This window comes from Periophthalmus magnuspinnatus, chromosome 24, assembly GCF_009829125.3.
Source record: "Periophthalmus magnuspinnatus isolate fPerMag1 chromosome 24, fPerMag1.2.pri, whole genome shotgun sequence".
NCBI classification, from domain to species: Eukaryota; Metazoa; Chordata; class Actinopteri; order Gobiiformes; family Gobiidae; genus Periophthalmus; species Periophthalmus magnuspinnatus.
The window spans coordinates 1,486,382-1,510,988 of NC_047149.1; the positions used below are offsets into that span (position 1 = coordinate 1,486,382).

General features: G+C 43.9%; 1 protein-coding gene across 2 annotated transcripts in view; it reads right to left on the minus strand.

Annotated features, from left to right (window-relative positions):
- LOC117392794 (cytochrome P450 2K1-like) overlaps positions 1–24,389 on the minus strand; it is a 40,169-nt gene extending 15,780 nt beyond the window's left edge. Inside the window, exons 1-9 of one of the 2 annotated variants that reach the window (XM_033990934.2) lie at positions 24,175–24,389; positions 20,700–20,868; positions 19,731–19,880; positions 10,911–11,071; positions 4,993–5,166; positions 4,341–4,482; positions 3,295–3,479; positions 1,158–1,299; positions 67–447 (exon numbers count right to left, since the gene is read on the minus strand). In XM_033990934.2, the coding sequence (XP_033846825.1) occupies positions 260–447; positions 1,158–1,299; positions 3,295–3,479; positions 4,341–4,482; positions 4,993–5,166; positions 10,911–11,071; positions 19,731–19,880; positions 20,700–20,868; positions 24,175–24,372 (1,509 nt within the window). In that variant the 5' untranslated portion in view covers positions 24,373–24,389 and the 3' untranslated portion in view covers positions 67–259. Of the gene's footprint in view, positions 1–66; positions 448–1,157; positions 1,300–3,294; positions 3,480–4,340; positions 4,483–4,992; positions 5,167–10,910; positions 11,072–19,730; positions 19,881–20,699; positions 20,869–24,174 lie in introns of those variants that run through there. The other variant, XM_055232314.1, reaches the window with a different exon arrangement.
- Between the last annotated feature and the right edge of the window lie 218 nt (positions 24,390–24,607).

A 24,607-nucleotide genomic window follows, 5' to 3' on the forward strand; every position in this document is an offset into this window, starting at 1 on the left:
TATGACATAAGGTAAATATACATATTATTTTATTTAAAAGTATAAACAAAATAATTAAATCAAAATCTGGTGAGTTGAACTTTATTCAAATGAACTTAAAAATGATAAAAGATTAACTAGATTTTATTGGGTAAACGGTTATGACAACATTTTTGAGTTAACTGAACTTACTCGGGTTTACAGTGATGTGACGTGCAGTAGTTTCATTTAAAAAAAAAAAAAAAAAACATCTTTATAAATGGTTGTGTGTGTCTGATCTCTAAGCACAGGGGATGGCACAAAGTTTGTGGGGCACAGGGTTCAGAGTGAAGCCGACGCATGACATCAGTTCCAGTTCATCCACGTTAACACCAGGGGGTGCAGTGAACCGGAAACGCTGCATCAGGGTCACAAAGAAAATGAACAGCTCCATCCGAGCCAGACCTTCTCCCAAACAAATCCTACGACCTGTAAGAGAGAAAAAGTGAGAAGGAGAGAGAGACAGAGACAAGAACAGGAGTTAGGGAAGAAGAAAGCGAGGGACAGAAGAGGGAAAGAGACAAAAGGAGAGAGAGGGGGAAAAGAGAGAGGTACAGGAGAGAGGGAGACAGAAGGGAGGAGAGCACAGCAGTGAGGGGAAGAAAAGTAGAGGAAGTGTGTGGAGAGGGACAGAAAAGAGATGGCATTATTTGGAATGTTATAAATTTGTGATGAGACTTTCTGCTGCTTTATGTGATCCGAATCTTTGGGTCAGTTCCTTTCAAAAGATTGGCTCTTTATATGTTTTTTATATGACAGAAGCCAATGTGAGAGCTCATTTTAACAACAAACTAATCACTGAAAGAAATAACCAAGTCTCGGATTTCTTTAAAATGGTTCAGACTGAGAGTGGTGTTCACTCATTGAAATGATGCATAATGTAAATAAAAGGTTATTACGATGCCATATGTTTCTTTGTGCAAACGGCTCTCACTCTTGGCCTTCTGCTTCTGTGTTTATTTTTGTGTTTTTGTCAGTGGTTGTCAGTGGTAATAGGCATAAAAGTGCATTAACGCTCAAAAGATAGATTCAGTTTACAACCATTCAATTTAAGGAACTGTTCAAAAGAGTTGACTTTCTCACGAATGTTGCATCAATATTATAGAATCAGTAATAATATTTGCAGTCTGTGAGTGTACCTGCAGAGAAGGGCATGAAGGCGTCTCTCTTCCTGAATGTTCCGTCTTTGTGGAGAAAGTGAGCTGGATAGAAACTGTGAGGCTTTTCCCATTCACTCTCATCATAGAGCACTGAGGTGAGGAGCGGCCACACTGTAGTGCCCTGAAAGCGCCACAACAGGGTTAAAGGTCACATTACACAAGTAGTGAAGAGACTGACTCATGCACTTTAGCAGAAGAGCTCTTGAGCTAAGAAATCAGTAAGTGAAATGTGTCAAAACAGAGTTATGACCTAAAGGCCTCCCTCTCTTTGCTCTCCACACTTACTATGGATGGATGACATCTAAAACAACTTCAGGCATGTTTTTGATGAGGGAACACCATTATATGATGGGAGAAAGCTCCAAAACATACCCCCCTTTAACCAACACATGTTCATCTGCACTGACCATAGACTGTTACTAACTTAAGATATGAACATTAATAACAGACAAATCATGTGCCTTCTTACCCTGAGGTTGCTTCTGCCAACGTTAGCAACAGGTTTGATTGACAGCATTACTAAGTGTCCGCCTCCTGCCAAACCAGCAATGCTGGCAGGTAAAAGCTTTACCTTCAACAGCCTTCCTACACAGGGCCGGCCCAGTCTATAAGCAGACTAAGCAGCTGTTTAGAGCCCCAAGGCCACCAGAGGGATATTTAGCTGGTTGTCCAAGCCGCTCCTTCAGTTCTGGTCAGATTACTGGTGGACACTGCCTTATAACTATCTGAAGGGAGGAGTTAACTACACTGAAACTATAAACAGCTATTGTTTACAGTTTCAGCCTAAATGGGCCTAGACTCAGTGTTAATGGGCGTAGGGGCCCACTCTGTTCTTTGTTTTCTTTGTTTGCTTTGGGTCTGAGGATGGAGTTATATATTGTGACAGGTGATGTCTAAGGCCTTCATTCCTGTTCAAGGAAGGATTGTCTTTCCTAACAAAAATAGCTTCTTTAACTTAGTTAGTGTCTTTGAGATGGTAATTACAGCAGACTGTGGTCTAGAGCTCTTGAGACGGTGTTGGTACATTCTCTAATGAAGTGGCTGTTTTGTTTCTCCAATGTAACACTCACTGCACTCTTCGCTACAGTGAATGGAGTAGACCACATTATTTTGTTTATGTCTCTACGTTTGGTCCTTTCAGTTTCTGATTTGCCTGAAGAAGTTTCCTCTAAACTGGAAATATGTATTATTTAAATTACATTTAAATTTGTTTAAATGCCACATACTTCCAGTTCAGAGGGAACTTCTAAAGACAAATCCACGGCTGTGCCATGGGCTCACCAGTCTCTCCCATTATGGCTGCATAAGGAACAATTTGAACGGAATGCATTGACCTCATTTCCAGGCATCGATACGTGGATGGCAACTGGACTAAAATCTAAATTTAAGATCTGGAACTCTGCACATGTTACTGCTGTGGATCCAAACATCAAGTTCACATGGATGTCTCCAGGTAGAAGTCTTCAGCAAACCCACACACTGCTGTTTGATTCACACCATCCACAAATTCAGTGATCCGTACTCTACAACACAGAGCTCAAGTGATGCCCACAAGCAAAGAGGGAAAGTGAAGGAGGAAGAACACTTGGAGAAAGCCCTCTCTGCTTGTGGATATCCAAAATGTGCTTTTAATAGATCTAAGAGAGCTAAAAAACAGGACAACAGGGAATCTGAACCTAGAAGGAAAGGTGTAACTATTCCTTACGGAGCAGAGCAGGTGTGAATTTTCAGACTGTTTGAAATTCCAGTCTATTTCAAACCTACAAACACTTTAAGACAGAAACTAGTTCAGTGTCCACCAGCAATCTGACCAGAACTGAAGAAGCGGCTTGGATGAGCAGCAAAACATCTTCACTCCTATAGCTTTTTGTCCAGTTGACAGATTTAACTTTGGCTTTTACTATACACCCAACATAACTTGAAAGTTGAAATACCACAGTTGTACAGTTGAAAGTACAGAATTACTTGTCACTGGAGGAAACTGTTGTTCTGGCGTTATCATGATGCTTTGACATGGCTTAGTCTCAATTGTATTTTGCCATATAAGCAGATTTTAGGTTTACACCAGTAGTGTGATCCATTTTAATCAAATGTACACAGATATTTTTTGCCTCACCTTCTTGATGAAATAATTCTGGAAAGTGATGTCTTGGCTGGTTTGATGGGGGAGCGACAGTGGGACAACGTTGGCGATTCTCTGAGTCTCGTGGATCACTGAGTCAGTGAACGGCAGGTCTTTTCTGTCCTCAGTCTGGACTTCACGAGCTCCAATCACCCTGAAGATCTCCTCACGGACCTGGTCTGAGAGAGGGAGAGAAACAGACTTAAAGGACTAAACCAGGACTACAAACAGGACTAAAGCCGGACAAAAGCAGAACTACAAACAGGATTACAAACAGGACTAGAAACAAGACTTAAGCAGGTCTACAGGGGGACTAAAGTAGAACTACAAACAGGACTAAAGTGGGACTAAAGCAGGACTAAACCAGAGAATATATACATGTAATTGTGGTGGATAATCCGATGCTGGGGGGAACCTCATTTGCTTGTGGGGATTACATTGTCAAAATAGATCATAGTTTAACTTGTATATGAAGTCGGAGTTCTCCCAGTAATTACCAGTTTCAGAGGTGTTCCGGGGCATTTTTTCAAGTCAGAGGTGGGAAATATCCCAATTACAAGTTGCCTAGACCACAACTTGTAATTAAATCTGTGGGCTTTGTGGGGTAGTGACCTTGGTTCTTACCTTGTATGTGGGGGTGCCCTGGTTCTTACCCTGGATGTGGGGGTGACCTGGTTCTTACCCTGGATGTGGGGGTACCCCGTTTCTGGGTGGCAGTAGTTCAGTTGCTAGAGTGCTCGTCCTCTGATCCGAAGGTTGGAGGTTCAAATCCCACTTTCTACATAAACACCACTGGTAGAGTGATCAGACCCACTGATCCACAAGTTAGCAGTGCTATTCCAGCTCCCACAGACAAATGCACTTAACCTCTTGTCTTTAGTTTCTGTGTACACTGGTGTGTTTGAATGGGTGACTGGTTCCATGATGTAAAGCATTTTTCTGCCTTAAAGGTAGAAAAGTGCTATAGAAATGTGACCTTATTTATTTTTATGTATCCTGAATGTGCGATTACTTTTGGAGTATCTTGGGACTCTTCTTACCCTGGATGTGTGGGTACTTGACCATGAGGAGCAGGGCCCATCTCAAAGTGGTTGACGTGGTTTCGGTTCCTGCTGCAAACAATTGTAGAATGGAACTAGCCATGTTTTCCTCCTGGTATGGACTGTTAGGTACCCCACTCTCCTGTCAATCAAGCATGACATCCACTTTACCTATTCTGCACTGCATATGAGTGGACATTGCATCATACACCTGTAGTGTGTGTATATATATATATATATATATATATATATATATATATATATATATATATATATATATATATATACACACATATTCCACTACATTTATCTGTAAAAACAAAATAAATTATTGAGTGAGAGGATGTGCAAACTGTACATCCAATGCAATGTCAAGTCATTTAGTGACATCTGGTGGTTGCCTTTATAGATTTGTTTTCCTCCTTTAAAAAGTAGCTGACAAAACACATTTTGTCAAAACTACTCAAAGCTCACAGCCTTCTCACTGAGAAGAGGAGACAGGATAACTACTCTGCCACAGTAACAGAGGGAGAACATGCACACTCCACTCTGAGAGATCAAGAGTCTAACCCACAACCTCCTCACTGAGTGGAGGGGACATGACAAGCACTCTGCTGCAGTAACACAGGGACATCTGCTTTAAATTGCTCACCTTTTTCTGTCGCAGCATAAACGCGTCCACAAAGCCTCGGGGCATATGTGGGTTCAGAGTGTCTCTCAGTTTCTTAAAAAACCTTTGATTTTGTTCATCAGACTTCTTCCTTTGTTTGAACATTTTATTCCTGTTTGGCACCAGATGCCCGAGCCACGGGAACAAGTTATAGATCTGCACAAAACACACATTTAGCACATGTAATGTAGTATAGAAATGGCAATAAGAAAACATGAAAAAAAGTCTGCAGTTGAATTTGGTAAATTGCATTCATGCAATTTGAGTGATTTTGTGTATTTATAACATGGCTGGAGGTATTCCTTTATAGAAGTCAATGCTACATTCCTTCATTTTCAGCAATCATTTTTTCATCTTCATTTTCCAAACTTCCACTTGACGACTGACGTAAATAAATAATAAAATAAATATTTTCCACAGGTCTTATCCCACCAAACCAAAGTCAGCATTAGAAAAACATGAAAAAACACATGCCACATGCACTTTTTCAACGTTGCCAATTTTTGTTTCTTGTGGATAGGCAAAGTAATTCCAAGTATACATTTGAATACAGATTTCACATAAACATAGCATACATAAGTCCTGTTAAAGTGCATATGTCAGATTAGAGTAAAACATAGTTAAGATAATTATATTTAAGTTTTCATAAAAAAAATCTTTCTGGTTTTGTAATTTTGGTGATGTTTATAATTTGACTTCCTGGTTGGATACGGGCAGCAGATATGACATACGTTGGGGAATTTCCAGAATTATTACTTAGCAACCATAAGGGCCAAAACTTGTCTACATTACACAATAGCAAAATAACCCCTTTATTTTATTAAATCATTGTCCAAACTGTTCAAAATGTCTTCCATGTGGTCAAAGTGACAGCTGATGTGGAGTTGATGACAGCTGATGAGACAGACAGTTTAAGAACTCAGCGCTACCTCCTGTATTTTTCAACATTTTGTTTTCTACTTTTCTTCACACACTGCCATTTAACTGATGTAAAACTTTAATATTTAGCCCAGGTGCAATCCCTCCAAACCTAGTCCCATGAGATCAGAATGTCCATTTGAATGTTTAGTCCACACATGTGTAGAGGCAAAGTCTTTCAGACTGAATTTCAAAGTTCATGTTAAATCTAGCAAGACAGAATAGAGCTTGATCTCCTACCACAAGTTGGTGAATGCTTAGCTCGCCATCACAGTTGAAGTTGAAATTGCCATCAAAACCAGAGGGGAAAAAAAAGAACACTGAGTGGAAGGTTGAATGCTTCATATGAAAGTGGAGCAGAATCGGATTTAGGCATGAAACTCCAGAGCACGACCAGCACAAGCCACAGTGAGCAGCAGCGGAGAGCACCAGAAGCGTGACAGGGGCGCACTAGGTAATATAGGGCTCACTTGTGCGGTAATAGGTGCGAATCCATGAACATCCTCGGACCAGGCTGACTGTGGATAGCTGGTGGACTGGTGGACAGAAAACTTGACGCATCTTCACCGTCCACTAGAACATAAGAAAACGATATGCTCAACCCATGAAATAGTGACAATTCAGGAGAGTTGTCTTTGTCTTCAGAGGCACCAAAAAGACTGACTTCTTGTTCAGGAAGTTCAGTTATAGTTGAAGTACTGCAACACGTGGCTACACTTGAAGAGTCCTGTTCCTTTGGCACAGATGACGGATCCGCTTCTAAGACAGTAATTCTGGTGGTTGTTGGCTGGCATGGATGTGAAGACAGTTGAACCTGTTAGATTCACCAAGATTGTTGAAAAGTCAACAGTAAGTGGATTGAGAGCAGATACAATGAACTCGTCATCTGATAGATTCTCTTTGTCAACATCAGGATCAGGTAAGTCACTACATGGTTTTTTTCTTTGGTCCTGCGGTCTGGTTCCAGCGATCTATACACACCAGTTCAAATAGGCGTGATGTTTTAATATAAACAAGAGGTGCAGCTCTCTCTGGTAATGTCTTTCACACAGCATTCACAAGTCTTGACCTTGTTTACTTCCCTCAGAAGAAGGGGCAGCTCAGAAAGTTCATCTCGGAGCATTGGTAGTGGAGATTCTCCTCGCTCAATCTGTGATATCACATGCCAAATGATGGGATCAGAATGCTGTTTTGCAGCAAGATCAATAGGCGAGTACTGAGGAAGGACCAGGGAAGCAAACTGTTCATCGATGACATTGTGGATTGGTACTTCAAGATGGTGTCGAACAAATTTGAGAACTCTTTCATGTTCTTTTTTAAACCTTTGATCATCAGGCAGCTCAGGATGAGGTCGACGGGACAGACCATCAGCATCAGCATTCTGTTTACCGGCTCTGTAAACAATTTTGAAGGTAAAGGTAGACAGAACGGAGAGCCATCTCTAGGATTTAGCATCAACTTTTGCTGAGGTTAACAAATAGTTCACCGTTATTACAGACAATTGACATGAAAATAAAGGTAGTCACTAAACTTTTCAGTAACTGCCCATTTGAGTGCAAGGAATTCCAGCTTGGATAGTTTGATTCACTCCTAGACAAGCTTATGCTGGCATATGCAACAACATGTTTCTTTCCATCTTGCTCTTGATACAAGACTGCCCCAAGGAATGGAACTAGCCATGTTCTCCTCCTGGTATGGACTGTTAGGTACCCCACTCTCCTGTCAATCAAGCATGACATTCACTTTACCTATTCTGCACTGCATATGAGTGGACATTGCACTATACGTCTGTAGTGTGTGTGTGTGTGTATATATATATATATATATATATATATATATATATATATATATATATATATATATATATATATATATATATATATATATATATATATATACATAGTCAAGTTCAAACAGGTGTGTGTGTATGCATGTATGTATATACATATTCCACTACATTTATCTGTAAAAACAATAAATTATTGAGTGAGAGGATGTGCAAACTGTACATCCAATGCAATGTCAAGTCATTTAGTGACATCTGGTGGTTGCCTTTATAAATTTCCCTTTAATGATTTGTTTTCCTCCTTTAAAAAGTAGCTGACAAAATACATTTTGTCAAAACTACTCAAAGCTCACAGCCTTCTCACTGAGAAGAGGAGAAAGGATAACTACTCTGCCACAGTAACAGAGGGAGAACATGCACACTCCACTCAGAGATCAAGAGTCATCTGTGTGAAGAACATATGGCTTGTGGGGATCTGCAAATGCAAGAACAGGAGCAGAGGTGAATCTTATAATTATGTTGTCAAAGGCTTGCTGACAACGGCCACCAAAAGGTTCTTTTGGGTTTAAATAATTTCCTGGCTTCATAGTTGGTCTGAGCTTCTTTTGACTGGGTGGATATTCAGCAGTGAGATCATGCAACAGTTTAACAGTGGAGTAGTCTTGCACAAACCGTCAACAGTATCCCGCAAATCCTAAAAATTACCTCTTTTAGGTTTGTTGGGACTGGCCAAGATTTCAGGGCAGCGATTTTATCAGGATCTGTTTCCACTCCATCCTGGGACACGATGTGGACGAATGCTTCACTGGGGTCTGACAAAACATGCATTTCTTGACAGATAGTTTCAAACCAAAATCTTTGAGCCAGTTCAAGACTTTCATCAGTCTGTTTTCACATTCTTCCAGTGTGGGTAAATCAAATCATCAATGAAAACCAAAACTGAGACATTGAGCTCACCCATAGATTTTTCCATAAACCGCTTGGTCTTTGCCTGCGGCATGCGAATTAATTCATAAAATCTGAGTGGACGAACAAATGCAGTTTTAGATTTATCATCTTTATCCATCTCAATTTGATAATATCCACACTTGAGATCAAGCACTGTGAACCATTTTGAACCTGAAAGAGCAGTGAAGGCATCCTCCAACTTTGGAAGGGCATACGCATCCTTGATAGTTTGCATATTCAGTTTCCAAAGGTGTACACTGCCATTTTTTTGCGAACAACCACGATAGAATCTAGAGTCATAAGAGACTCACCATGTGCATCTTCTAACAGTTCTTGTAAATGTTTTCTCACAGCATCTACATTTTTAGGATGGATTGGATGTGGTCATTGATTGAAAGGTGTTGGATCAGACAACTTAATCTGATGTTTCACCTTGTTGGTTCAGCCAAAGTTGAGGTCATGCTTGGCAAACACCTCAGGTATGCTGTTCAGCTTTGATATTAATGCTCTTTCCATTGTGGTGTCAAAGGGGAGTCTCCGAAGTTGTATTGCAGTTGTGATATAGGCGTCTCTGATGGTTAATGTGGATATTTGAGATTGTGCCATTTGCTGATGATTGTTTGAAATGCGCTGATCTCTGGTGTGACTGCTTGTGCTGGAAGGATGATTGTGTGGCCTGACTCAATGGTAACCACAACTGGCAGGTGACAAGGCCTGTGTGGTGTTAATTCAATGAGACAGCTTTTGACCAATAGACCACCAGGGAGGGCTATAGAAGATGGATGCTCAGTAATGGTAGGACTGACGTGTGGCCAGGTAAGATGGTTTCTGGCTGGTTGGAGTGCAGTGTTACAAAGTCTAGCTGGTTGTTTGAAATATGTGCATGTCTGTGTTGTAGGATTTTTATAACTGCTTGGTATCCAAACGTGGCAGGTTGGCAATCAACTGGACTGGATTCGGAATGCTTTTGATATGCAATGTCCAATGTGTTGATGCCAATCAAAACTTTTTTGACTTAGCTTCCTGACTGCAAAGCCATTGTAAATGAGATGCTCGGATCTGCAGTTGTCAGATCCGAGCATCTCATTTACAATGGCAGTTGTCAAAAAATAAATGTGACAACTTCAGTTCAAAGTGAAATCAGTCCCATGAGTAGAGGTAAGATCGGGCCTAAAAAATCCAGCCCGACCCAACCCAGGCCCGCGGGTATTAAAGCCCGACCCGGCCCGAGCCCGACCAATTAACTTGATTTGCAGACCCGAGCCCAAAACAAACCCGAAATTTCATATTTTATTTGTGAGGATAAATAAAAAAAATAAAGAACCAAACAAAGTTAAACATGCGTAAAAATAAGCCTACTTAGACAAGTGCGTGCACTTTTGCTGTCAGGACCTTAGACCATTTTCAGTAGTTAGTGGCGAAGGTTTTTTATTAGTATAAAAAACCTTCGCCACTAACTACTGAAAATGGTCTAAGGTCCTGACAGCAAAAGTGCACGCACTTGTCTGTGATGGCCTGCTTAGCGCGAAGAGGTGCGGTCTTTGGGACAAATGATAATATAGATGTTTGACGATCATCACTTTTGCCAGTACAGCTGTTTAAATGCCTGCTCAGCGTCGAGGTGCCAGTCTTTTTGCTCTCGTATGAAAGCAAAGCGCCACATTGACTACATTCAGCGAAGCCAACCTTCAACAATCAATTTGAAGCATTTCCGCACCTCACTCTTGCCGGTGCGTGTTTGCCTTTTCAGTTCCCCTGTCTTTAGTTTATCCTTTACTTCTTGCTGCTCCATATCAGCGATACCAGGTCAAAATAGATGCGGACTTGCGGAGGGGAAGAGGGGGCGTTCACGTGCGCAGAGTATGCTCTGGCTCTGCGGCTCCTGTTTAGTAGTTAAATAGCAATTACCTTACAGCGCCTTCTCTGTTTTATCCAAAGTTTAGTATCCACACATTGTTTTAGTATACATTTTTATAAACATATATTTATTTTTAAAAAGTCAGGTAGAGAGAAGCCCGAGCCTGACCCGACCCAAACGTAATGATTGACATTTTAGGCCCGACCCGGCCCGAAATTCGGGTCGGGTCGGGCTCGGGCTTGGGCTCGGGCTTAAGATCTTACCTCTACCCATGAGATCAGAATGCCATAATAGGTGGGACAATTTAGGTCACATGAGTTACACATAGTTACATATAATGAATAAATATATATAAATACATGAATCTGTCAAATACACTTTAAATGTTACCTGCACCGATGGGGAGCCCAGGAGTTGTGTGTTGGTGGTGGTGTACTTGACTATAGTGGTGAACTCTGGGTCGCTGTACTCAAAGCGACTGCCGTAGACCAGAGATGAGGTGATATTGGACACAGCACAGTTCACCGGTTCTGTCATGTCAAACGCTTTTTCTGAAATGAAGATTTAAAGAGGGGGCATTACACGTCTGTGAGGTATTCTCTGCTAACACATCACATATTTAGACCACCATGTTTCATAGTAAAAGCCAAAGCTAAATCTGTCAACTGGACAAAAGCTTATAGGAGTGAAGATGTTTTGCTGCTCATCCAAACTGCTTCTTCAGTTCTGGTCAGATTGCTGGTGGACAGTGCTTTGCATCTATCTGAAGGGAGAAGCTAACTACAATGAAACTGGAAACAGATATTGTTTAGTTTCTTCCCAAATGAGCCTGCGTCTTAAAGGACCTAATGGCTCGATCTATTGTTCTCTTTGTTTGCTTTGGGTCTGAGGGGGAAATTATATAGGTATATATAGACAGGTGCTGTCTAATGGTGCGTTCAAACCAGGGCGTCAGGGGCGTCGAGTTCACATGTAAAGTCTATGGTGGACGTGCGTCTTGGCCGTCCTGCGTTTTTACAGCACATCTTTAAGAGTCAGAGCGCTGCGAAACTGGCGTTGACGCAGTGTGTCTTGAGCGTCCAGGCGTCGGACATGTGTTCACGCATCCAATAGTTGAAAAAGCTGAACTTTTTGGCATTTGACACGCAGCGTCAACCAATCAAAGAGTATGCTCCAGTGACAAATCCTTATCCAGAACAAGTAGAAAGACATCAGCCACAAACTAATGGCAATTTAGTTATACTTAGATTAGCTTAGCTTAAAGGCGACTCACGGACCCAGACACACCACAGATCTGATAGCCTCTGCTGATGCGCTTAATGTAATAAATACACTAAAGCCACTCTCTCAACCTGGGCTGCATCGTTCACAAAGACAGTGTAATCGGCCAGATAGCAACCTTAGCTCTTCAATGAGGAACAGAGCAGAGCTGACACAAGTTTGTCCAGTGTAGACCCAGGTGCATTAATTCAAACACCAAAAATATTTACAAAAACAAGGAAAATTTTAAAAGAATCATCACGGCAGTACCTTCATACACACAGCACTCTCCTCTTTAGCAGACTGAGGTTTTTTTTATAGAGCACCTCCCTAATTGGCTGAGCCCACTCTGTAGTACAGGTAAGTTTTCCCTCATCAATATTCTTAAAAGTTAGCTCTAACCAAACAGTGTAAATATTTATTCAATTAAATACTTTGTTAAAATAGAGCGCTGCGTTTAATTTATCCATTTTAAAAATAATAATACATTTTATTTATAAGCGCCTTTCAAAACACCCAAGGACACTGAACAACATAAATCCATCCATCCATTTTCTTTCGCTTATCCGGGGCTGGGTCACGGGGGCAGCAGTCTAAGCAGGGACTCCCAGACTTCCCTCACCCCGGACACGTCCTCCAGCTCCTCCGGTGGGACCCCAAGGCGTTCCCAGGCCAGCCGAGAGACATAGTCCCTCCAGCATGTCCTGGGTCTTCCCCGGGGCCTCCTCCCGGTGGGACATGCCCAGAACACCTCCCTAGGGAGGCGTCCAGGAGGCATCCTGAGCAGATGCCCAAACCACCTCAGCTGGTTCCTCTCAACGTGTAGGAGCAGCGGCTCTACTCCGAGCTCCTCCCGTGTGACCGAGCTCCTCACCCTATCCCTAAGGGTGCGCCCGGCCACTCTGCGGAGGAAGCCCATTTCAGCCGCTTGTATCCGCGATCTTGTCCTTTCGGTCATTACCCAGAGCTCATGACCATAGGTGAGGATAGGAACGTAGATTGACCGGTAAATCGAGAGCTTCGCCTTCCGGCTCAGCTCCTTCTTTACCACAACGGACCGATACAGCGACCGCATCACTGCAGACGCTGCACCGATCCGCCTGTCAATCTCCCGCTCCATCCTTCCCTCACTCGTGAACAAGACCCCGAGATACTTGAACTCCTCCTTGGGGCAGAGACTCACCACCCACCCGGAGAGAGCAAACCACCTTTTTCCGGTCGAGAACCATGGCCTCGGATTTGGAGGAGCTGATTCTCATCCCAGCCGCTTCACACTTGGCTGCAAACCGCCCCAGTGCCTGCTGCAGGTCCTGGCTCGAAGAAGCCATCAGGACAACATCATCTGCAAACAGCAGAGATGAAATCCTGTGGTTCCCAAACCAGGCCCCCTCCGGCCCCTGGCTGCGCCTAGAAATTCTGTCCATAAATATAATGAACAGAACCGGTGACAAAGGGCAGCCCTGGCGGAGTCCAACATGCACCGGGAACAGGTCTGACTTACTGCCGGCAATGCAAACACAGCTCCTGCTCCGGTCATACAGGGACCGGACAGCCCTTAGCAAAGAGCCCCGGACCCCATACTCCCAGAGCACCCCCCAAAGGACACCACGAGGGACACGGTCGAATGCCTTCTCCAGATCCACAAAACACATGTGGACTGGTTGGGCATACTCCCATGAGGACCCGATGGAGAGTATAGAGCTGGTCCAGTGTTCCACGACCAGGACGAAAACCACACTGCTCCTCCTGAATCCGAGGTTCGACTATCGGTCGGATTCTCCTCTCCAGTACCCTGGAATAGACCTTACCGGGAAGGCTGAGGAGTGTGATTCCCCTGTAATTGGAACACACCCTCCGGTCCCCCTTCTTATACAGAGGGACCACCACCCCGGTCTGCCATTCCACAGGTACTGTCCCCGACCGCCACGCGATGTTGCAGAGACGTGTCAGCCAAGACAGCCCCACAACATCCAGAGACTTGAGGTACTCAGGACGGATCTCGTCCACCCCCGGAGCCTTGCCACCGAGGAGCTTGCCAACCACCTCAGTGACTTCAGCCAGGGTGATGGACGAGTCCGCCTCTGGGTCCCCAGTTTCTGCTTCCTCCTCGGAAGACGTGACAGTGGGATTGAGGAGATCCTCAAAGTATTCCTTCCACCGCCCGACAACATCCCCAGTCGAAGTCAGCAACTCTCCACCCGCACTGTAAACAGTGTTGGTGAAGCACTGCTTCCCCTTCCTGAGGCGTCGGACGGTTTGCCAGAATCTCTTTGAGGCCGTCCGATAGTCCTCCTCCATGGCCTCCCCGAACTCCTCCCAACCCCGAGTTTTTGCCTCTGTGACTGCCCGAGCCGCGGCACGCTTGGCCCGCCGGTACTCATCAGCTGCCTCAGGAGTCCCACGAGCCAACAAGGCTCGATAGGACTCCTTCTTCAGCTTGACGGCATCCCTTACTTCCGGTGTCCACCACCGGGTTCGGGGATTGCCGCCGCGACAAGCACCACAGACCTTACGACCACAGCTACGAGCAGCCGCATCGACAATAGAGGTGGAGAACATGGCCCACTCGGAGTCCATGTCTCCAACCTCCCCCGGGATCAGGGAGAAGCTCTCCCGGAGGTGGGAGTTGAAGACTCCCCTGACAGAGGGCTCCGCCAGACGTTCCCAGCAGACCCTCACAACGCGCTTGGGCCTGCCAGGTCTGTCCGGCTTCCTCCTCCGCCAGCGGATCCAACTCACCACCAGGTGGTGATCAGTTGACAGCTCAGCCCCTCTCTTCACCCGAGTGTCCAAGATACGCGGTCGGAGGTCAGATGACACGACAACAAAGTCGATCATCGACCTCCGACCTAGAGTGTCCTGGTGCCATGTGCACCGATGGACACCCTTGTGCTCGAACATGGTGTTTGTTATAGACAAGCTGTGACTAGCACAGAAGTCCAATAACAAAACACCGCTGGGGTTCAGATCAGGGAGGCTGTTCCTCCCAATCACGCCCCTCCAAATGTCACTGTCGTTACCCACATGGGCGTTGAAGTCCCCCAGGAGAACAACGGAGTCCCCGGTTGGTGCACTGTCTAGTACCCCTCCCAGGGACTCCAAGAAGGCTGGGTACTCTGCACTGCTGTTTGGCCCGTAGGCCGACACAACAGTGAGAGACCTGTCCCCGACCCGAAGGCGCAGGGACGCGACCCTCTCGTTCACCGGAGTGAACCCCAACACGCAGCGGCTGAGCTGTGGGGCAATGAGCAAGCCCACACCAGCTCGCCGCCGCTCCCCGCGGGCAACGCCAGAGAAATGGAGAGTCCAACCCCTCTCAAGGAGTTGGGTTCCAGAGCCCAAGCTGTGCGTGGAGGTGAGGCCGACTATATCTAGCCGGTAACGCTCAACCTCCCGCACAAGCTCAGGCTCCTTACCCCCCGGCGAGGTGACGTTCCACGTCCCCAGAGCTAGTCTCCATGTCCGGAGATCCGGTCGTCGAGGTCCCCGCCTTCGACTGCCGCCCGGATCTCTCCGCACCCGCCCCTCATGGCTCCTCCCGCAGGTGGTGGGTCCACGGGAGGACGGCCCCACGTCGTTCCTTCGGGCTGGGCCCAACCGGGCCCCGTGGGGAAAGGCCCGACCACCAGGCGCTCGCTGCCGAGCACCCACCCCAGGCCTGGCTCCAGGGTGGGGCCCCGGTAACGCCAGTCCGGGCGACGTAACTGGCCTCGTTGTTTCTCTATTCATGGGGGCTTCTGGACCGCTCTTAGTCAGACCTGTCTCCGAGGACCTGTTTGGCATGGGTTACCCTACCAGGGGCATGAAGCCCCCGACAACATAGCTCCGAGGATCATTCGGGTGCTCAAACCCCTCCACCACGTTAAGGTGGCGGTTCGGGGAGGGGGAACAACATAAAAATTAGATAAAAATATGATGAAAAAAGTGATTGATAAAAGATGTGTGATTGGTTAAGAGGTAGGACAGTCTGAACAGGTGAGTTTTGAGTCTGAATTTGAAAAGTGGAAGAGAGTCTAAGGTGTGGAGATCAGGAGGGAGAGAGTTCCAGAGCTGGGGGGCAGAGCGGCTGAAAGCCCTGTTCCCCATGGTCACAAGTCGGGCAGAGGGCACAGTGAGCTGGAGAAAGGAGGAGGAGCAGAGAGTGTGGGCAGGAGGTCAGACATGAACGGGCTAGGTTGTGTATTGCTTTGAAGGTGGTAATTAGTATTTTGAAGTTAATTCTCTATTTTATGGGGAGCCAGTGGAGTTGTAGGACGGGGGTGATGTGATGGATAGTGGGGGTCCGTGTTATGACCCGGGCTGCAGAGTTCTGAAGGAGCTGCAGTGTCTGGAGGGATTTATTGGGGAGACCAAAGAGAAGAGAGTTACAGTAATCAATGCGGGAAGTTACAAGGCTGTGGACTAGAATGGCAGTGGTGTGAGGAGTGAGGGAGGGGCGAAATCGAGAGATATTACGTAAGTGGAAATATGCAGACCGGGTGACATTATTGATGTGTGAGTGAAAGGAAAGTCCACTGTCGAGGATGACACCCAGACTCTTGACCTGAGGGGAAGGATGGACAGTTGAGTTGTTGATGTTGATTGAGAAGCTGTTAGATTTGGAGAGAATGGATGGGGTGCGTACTAGGAGGACTTCTGTTTTGGAACTGTTTAGCATGAGGAAGTTTTAACAGTGAACACAAAAATTTAAAATATTTGACAGCCCTCTTTGTTAGCACCCAGTTGTTTGCCCTGGAACATTCTTAAGGTGCTCCGGCTCCCCGGGGACTCATTTGCCCGAAACGCCTAAGGTAGACAACATGGGTAAGTTGAAATTTCCAACAATTCACTTATAATGAATTAGCTGATACATTTTTATCAATAAAACATTTTAAAGTTTTTTGTGTGTTGTCCTTTCTGCTAGCTTCAAAGATAGCCCCGTGTAGTGGACTCATTACACACTGAAAACAAATCATCCAAAGGCACTCGCAGATTGCAACGGCTCTGGTGTCCAGAGCGTCCAAGACGTGCGTCAGAGGTGTCTGCCCTCAAATGCAAAGATGTCCAACTAGAGGCGTTCAACGCGTTCTTGACGTCCCAGTGTGAATGCACCAGAATGCCCCATTCCTTGAACAGGAATGGGGCATTCTGGAATTTCAAATTGAAAATTCTCTGATGTTTTGACACACCCACTGTGTAAGGAATAGTTACACCTTTTCTAGGTTCAGATTTCCTGTTGTCCTGTTTTTTAGCTCTCTTAGATCTATTGAAGGCCCATTTTGGATATCCACAAGCCTAGAGGGCTTTCTCCGAGTGTTGTTCGTCCTTCACTTTTTCCTCTGTGTTTGTAGTCACCACTTGAGCTCTGTGTTGTAGTGTACGGACAACTCTGATTCACACCATCCACTACAGCAGAAACTCAAACAGCAGGTATTGGTCCGTATGTGTAGGCTTCCTGTAGACTTCTACCTGGAGTTGCCGGTCCTCTCCTATTGTTACTGCACAATCTAAGAAGGCCAGTTTGTTTCCCTTGGCCTCTTCCTGTGTGAACTTGACATTTGGACCCACGGCATTAATGTGTGCCATAAAGGTTTAAATTTGAATCCAAATGAAGTTGGATTTTAGTCCAGTTGTCATCTAAGTATTGATACCAATACGTGGGTTGGAAATGACACCAATGCATTCTGTTCAAATTGTTCCTTATATAGCCATAATAGGAGAGACCGGTGAACCTATGGCACAGTCGTGGATTTGTCTGTAGAAGTTTCCTCCAAACTGGAAATATGTGGTATTTAAACAAATGTGATATTTAAACAAATTTCCAGCATTTTTCAGATTTGGTTGTCTTCACTTCTAAAACTTTTTGTGTAGTTGACAGATTTAACATTTACTATGGATCAGACCTGGACAACTGAAGGATTACACTTCAGTTAATACCCAAGGTATTACACAGGAAGGCACCTGAACCAGGGCACAGGCCAGCCAGCTGAACTGAGTGTTACCTTAAAAAAATCCTCCACCTTAGAATCAGACTTCTTAATTTTCTTATTGATAACTTGAAGTTTAAAATAGAAAGCTTAAAAAGCAGGATGGCCACTTTAGTCCCAGAAGAAATAGCTCAGAGGGCTAACAATTTCATAGCTGATAGCATAGTTGAAATGACATAAGGAAACCAAAGAACATCACATAAGGAAGTTTATGCAACCCCAAAAACAACCTAACCACAGGGATCAGAAAGAAATGGAGTCACCAGGATAGAGCCTGTAATACAGCTATGGCCTACCAAAAATCCACAAAGAAGGGGTACCCCTTAGACCTCAGACAGATATAGCAAAGACTCCATCACATACAATGTGGCCAAACATCTGAAGACCATCTTGGGTTCTCTGGTGGGCAACACGGAGCATCAGATTGCGAAGATAGCAGAATTTGTTCAAGTCAAGCATCTCCAATTTGATTCAGATGAGACCATGGTTTCATTTGATGTCACCTCCCTTTTCACTTGTATCCCCATGTAACGTAGGCTGGCCGTTAGCGGTAGGAGGTGTGACAGAAGACAGCAGCACGGGTGTGGTCCACAATTTTTTTATTTCTTTCTCCCATCAATTATTAAAGTGCCAGGTGCATTGTGCGAATGGAGGTCAGAGGAGCAGCATCATCTCCAGCAGCAGAACATGGTTTGATGGTTGCAGGCGCCTTTTATCCTGTTCCTCTAACTGGACTATACTACTATTAATTACTAGGGGTATTTAAAAACTAGCCTTAGCTCTTTAAAACTCAAACCTCCATAAAACCCAATAAACTCATAACCCAAATCAACATTATACATATTAAAATACATAAACCCTAAAACCAAACACCAAATGTACTTAAAACCCATAAACCATTTAAAAATGCCCAACATGTCTCCCCTACCCCTCCCCCGCCTTGGTCCTGCCCCTTTTTAAGGGAGCTTGTTTCCCTGGGGATCTCTTTGACACCTGGACACAAGGACAAGGAGGTGGTAAGTTAAAACATTTTAAAACACTTTCACTAAAAACACTACAAATTACAGAACACACCAACACTTCAAAACATTCAACAAACATTGCACTAATATTGCACATATCCAATGTATTAATTAGCTGTTAATTTTGTCCTCTTTCCCCTCCAGGACACGCAGCTTCAATTAAAATGCCTCTGTGCCCAGATCTAAAACTGGGTAAAATCAGACAAATTAAATAAACATTTTTAAATCCTTTTGTGCAATTCTTTTTTTTCCAGTGCAAATAATGCTTAAAGTGCTGTGTGCTATTAAAGTGTATGTAGTGAAAGGTGCTATTAATCTAGTAACAAACTTGGCTGTTTGTTACACCCCACATCAGCGGTGGAGGAGGCAGCAAAGAGGAAGTTACTGCAGGATACTAAGCTAAAAGTATCTAAACTGAGAAAAAAAAGGGTTTAAACTGTCACCTGACCAAATCTGCAAACTGCTGGAAATTTGTTTAAATACCACATATTTCTAGTTTATGGTTGACGCGCATCTTGGACGTCAGGAGAGATCACTAGATTACTCAAACGTGCATGGATGACATCTAACACCTCTTCAGGCATGTTTTGATGAACGAACAATAGTATAAATGGTAGAAAGGTCAAAAAGTCAATTTTGCATATAACCCATCTTTAACAACTTTTTCAGTCTTTTCACAGATGGAATATAGGCTTAAGGTGAGAGCATTGATGTTGAAAGTGTTATGCTAAAAAAGAGGTTTCAACGAAACCTATGTTGCTTTCAAATGCATATTGGGTAGTTTGAATGGGAGATTTTTCAAAGAATGTAGTGTGTAGAGTTGAGTCCAGGTTTAGACCTACTTTAGGCCTCTTTGAGTCATGTTTATACCAGTTTCAGTCCTGTTTCAGTCTTGTTTTAGACCTGGGTTAGTGCTGGGTTAGTCTTTGTTTACTCTTTGTTTACTCTTTGTTTAGTCTCACTTCTGAAGTTGTTGAAGACCTGGCAGAGACACTGGGCTTCCTCTATGATCTTCTCCTCACATACTCTTTTGCCCATCCCAAAGTCCCTGAGGTTTGTCAGAGCAAAGCGCCGCAGCTCCCTCCACTTCTCTCCATTGGACCATGTCACTCCTGGAACACAGCCAAAGCCTGATATGAGAAAAACTGGAACCTTAGTAATTTGGGCTCTGGACACTCCATGTGGACACTGAGAATGTTTCTCTGAGGGTTTAGCCACTGAATATATAAATGGATATTGCTAACACGCTGGTTGTGTTCCAAATAGGAAGTGAGCATGGGTGTGAAGTGGTTCCTTCAAGCTCTGGTTACAATTAACTTTTATTGAAAAATCTTCGTCCATCTCTCTAACTGTTCTTGTCAGACTTGTCATTTTGGTCTTAAAATGTTCTTTGTAATCCACTCTACATGGTCCTGGGGTTATTTCACTATTTTGTCCCTAAATCAAGTTATAAACATTAATAATAAAGACTAATGGGCTGCCTTATTTCCCTAAGGTCGCTAGACCTGCTAGTGTCAGCAACAGGTTTGACTGACAGCGTTTGTTTCAAAGGTCTTCTTACTAAGCAAAGTATCAATGAAGTGCACAATATTTATATTGTATGACTTTTCTAGTAATAGCGTTTCTAAGCACCTGCCCAGGAAGGGGTGAGTACCTTCAACAGCATTGCTCTTTTTAATGATTGGCTCTTTAACTGCACATCCAGACTTCCAAATATGGGTCTTGGTTGCAGATTAACTGCTAAATCTTCTTATCTCAATTATCTTAAACACTTGAGTCACCTCAGTCCAGTGAAACTCTTCAGGCTGTGCTGTGCCTTTAAACTCTTTATATTTCAGTTTGGAAGTTTGAGTAATTTGAATATTCATGTTTACTAGCTCCAAAGGTACCAGTGTATTGTTAAGCTCCATATTAAATAAACCTGGCTTTACCGTAATTGTCCTTGACCATAATGTCCCTAATGATGGGCACAACATGTCTGTCTCCAAAGACCTCAGCATGGTTCACCAGAGCCTCCTTTATCGTCTTGTACCCGGCCAAGACCACCACCTTCTGAGGGCCCATCCACACCATGAATACAGGGCCATACTCTTTAGAAAGCTAAAACAAAAACACAAAAAAACATGCACTTTCAAACGATACTGCTGTAAAATTAGTGTTCAACCTCTTTTGAGGGTGCTGATTGCTGTAAATTTTACTTACATATAAATATATAAAAGCATAAAATAAGTAAGTAACTATTACTTATAATTATGACTAAACTGAACATTTTACCATTGAAGTGTATGAAAATAAGCCCTTCAATTGTATGAAAAGCTCTCTACTGGGTCCCTTATTCTGATGTATGTACAAATAACCAGAAGACGTGTCTCTGATGCTTTTAATGCCATATGTACTTCTTAACTCTTATTTATTCTTTAAACTTTAGTTTGTTTACACTTAAAAAAAACTTTGGTGGACACATGGTGGACAAGATCTGCCCTGAGTACCTCAAGTCTCTGGATGTTGTGTGTCTTGGCTGACACATCTCTGCAACATCGCGTGGCGGTCGGGGAGAGCACCACTGGATTGGCAGACTGGGGTGGTGGTCCCTCTGTACAAGAAGGGGGACTGGAGGGTCTTCCAATTACAGGGGAAATCACACTCCTCAGCCTTCCCGGTAAGGTCTATTCCAGGGTACTGGAGAGGAGAATCCGACTGATAGTCGAACCTCAGATCCAGGAGGAGCAGTGTGGTTTTCGTCCCAGTCGCGGAACACTGGACCAGCTCTATACTCTCCATTGGGTCTTTGAGGATTCATGGGAGTTTGCCCAACCAGTCCACATGGGTTTTGTGGATCTGGAGAAGGCATTCAACTGTATCCCTTGTGGTGTCCTTTGGGGGGGGTGCTCTGGGAGTATGGGGTCCGGGTCTCTTTGCTAAGGGCTGTCTGGTCCCTGTATGACCGGAGCAGGAGCTGTGTTCGCATTGCCAGCAGTAAGTCAGACCTGTTCCCAGTGCATGTTGCAAACTTGCTGTGATATTAGCCACATTTGAAAACTTGTTGATGTTATAATCGTATTTGGTAAACTATTCCACTGACTCATAGCAACAATAGAGAAAACCAGTGACTGGTGTTTTTTGTTTTTGTTTTGTTTTTTTTCTGAGCTGAGTGTGTCACAGTGAAGGAGTAGCAATACCATGAATAATTTTCAATAGTAGACAGATATTCGCATATATTAGCAGATTATCCAAACCATATTTGGAGACCTAAAGTTAGGTAGGAAGTTACAGTTTTTTACATGATTCTCATGAAGTTCAAGCTTGAGTCAAGAGTAACACCTAGGTAAAATGGTTAAGATTTTTTTAATTATTTTTTTTGCCATTAATAGATATCTGGGTAATCTCAATATTTATGCCTGTTTGTAAAATGCATTTACAGAGACAATACAGATTTAATGTGAGACAGGAATTCTGCATGTCATGCATGTTTGGCTCGTATTCTGTTTGGAAATCCTCAGACTGGATTTTTGTTTTTTTTTGTTTCCGTTTTCTTTTAGAGGGACATACACTCACCTGAAGGATTATTAGGAACACCATACTAATACGGTGTTTGACCCCCTTTTGCCTTCAGAACTGCCTTAATTCTAGGCAATTCGTGGCATTGATTCAACAAGGTGCTGAAAGCATTCTTTAGAAATGTTGGCCCATATTGATAGGATAGCATCTTGATCAGTTGATGGAGATTTGTGGGATGCACATCCAGGGCACAAAGCTACTGTTCCACCACATCCCAAAGATGCTCTATCGGGTTGAGATCTGGTGACTGTGGGGGCCATTGTAGTACAGTGAACTCAATGTCATGTTCAAGAAACAAATTTGAAATTATTCGAGCTTTATGACATGGTGCATTATCCTGCTGGAAGTAGCCATCAGAGGATGGGTACATGGTGGTCATGAAGGGATGGACATGGTCAGAAACAATGTCAGGTAGCCCGTGGCATTTAAATGATGCCCAATTGGCACTAAGGGACCTAAAGTGTGCCAAGAAAACATCCCCCACACATTACACCACCACCACCAGCCTGCACAGTGGTAACAAGGCATGATGGATCCATGTTCTCATTCTGTTTACGCCAAATTCTGACTCTACCATTTGAATGTCTCAACAGAAATCGAGACTCATCAGACCAGGCAACATTTTTCCAGTCTTCAACTGTCCAATTTTGGTGAGCTCGTGCAAATTGTAGCCTCTTTTTCCTATTTGTAGTGGAGATGAGAGGTACCCGGTGGGGCCTTCTGCTGTTGTAGCCCATCCGCCTCAAGCTTGTGGCTTCACAAATGCTTTGCTGCATTCCTCGGTTGTAACGAGTGGCTATTTCAGTCAACGTTGCTCTATCAGCTTGAATCACTTGGCCCATTCTCCTCTGACCTCTAGCATCAACAAGGCATTTTCACCCACAGAACTGCCGCAGACTTGATGTTTTTCCCTTTTCACGCCATTCTTTGTAAACCCTAGAAATGATTGTGCGTGAAAATCCCAGTAATTGAGCAGATTGTGAAATACTCAGACCGGCCCGTCTGGCACCAACAACCATGCCACGCTCAAAATTGCTTAAATCACCTTTCTTTCCCATTCTGACATTCAGTTTGGAGTTCAGGAGATTGTCTTGACCAGGACCACACCCCTAAATGCATTGAAGCAACTGCCATGTGATTGGTTGATTAGATAATTGCATTAAGGAGAAATTGAACAGGTGTTCCTAATAATCCTATAGGTGAGTGTAGATGTTTGTGAGCATCTGATACTTGTGCTGTAAACACAAGTCACTATCATGGGTGGATTTCTTACACACAAGTGGAGGCAAGTGTTTTGTCCAAGGAAAACAACAGTTTGCACTACAGCCACTTTCACCCCAATTAAGCAGCAGGCTCCTCTTTAATACATAATCAAATGTTTGTCTTTAGCGTAGTTCAAAGACTGTGGTGAATAAGTGACCTGATCTGACCTTTAGAGTTTGCTCAAATGTCAAACCAACCCAGTGTTAATCTAGGTTGGTTTATTTGCTTTGCCTATAGTTTAAACTGAGCTGGAGGACCGCTCAGATTTCTATGGTTTAATTTCTCCATCAAAATGTACATGTTTGAACCTGGTTCATGGTTAATGTCTCTGTACTCACTGGGCCTATCCATATAGATGTTAGTACTAAACACAATTGTCAAATGACCTGCTGTTCACAAAAGAAACTATTCAAGGAACTGTCTAATCCATATTTAAATATAATATATTTACACTATTTTCTGATCCATGTTAAAATTATGTTTCCTGATCACAAACAGACCTGGAGTTGTGTTTCGTTTCATTCACATGTTTAACCCACAAACCCTGTATGAATGAAGGAAAGAAATCAGTCATATTAAGTTCACCTGTATTAGGGTCTCGTAGGGCTTCTTCAGGTCAATCTGCAGCAGGTTCCCCAGGATTGGAACCGGTTTGGGTCCTGGGGGTCCTGGGGGTCCCTGGTCCGAATCCAGGTTATTGTAGATCAGGTAGACCAGGAGCAAGACCAGGACTAACCCCAGAACTGAACCAGGACTGGAGACGAGCACTTCAGACAACCCCATTGGACCAGTTGTTGTGGTTCAATACAGACCTATGGTGACTCAGGCATTTAACAGAGAGGGGCGGAGCTTAGCTTTAGAGGATGTTCCAGGTCAGAGGAGAAAACAACCTACAAAAGTGTACGCAGCAGGGCTACTCAATTTACTGAGGCCAAATTTGTCCAATGATAATAGAACAAAAAAATTACATAATACACAAAAGACTTTCAAACATTGCTTTGCCAAAGTGCTAAAGCAG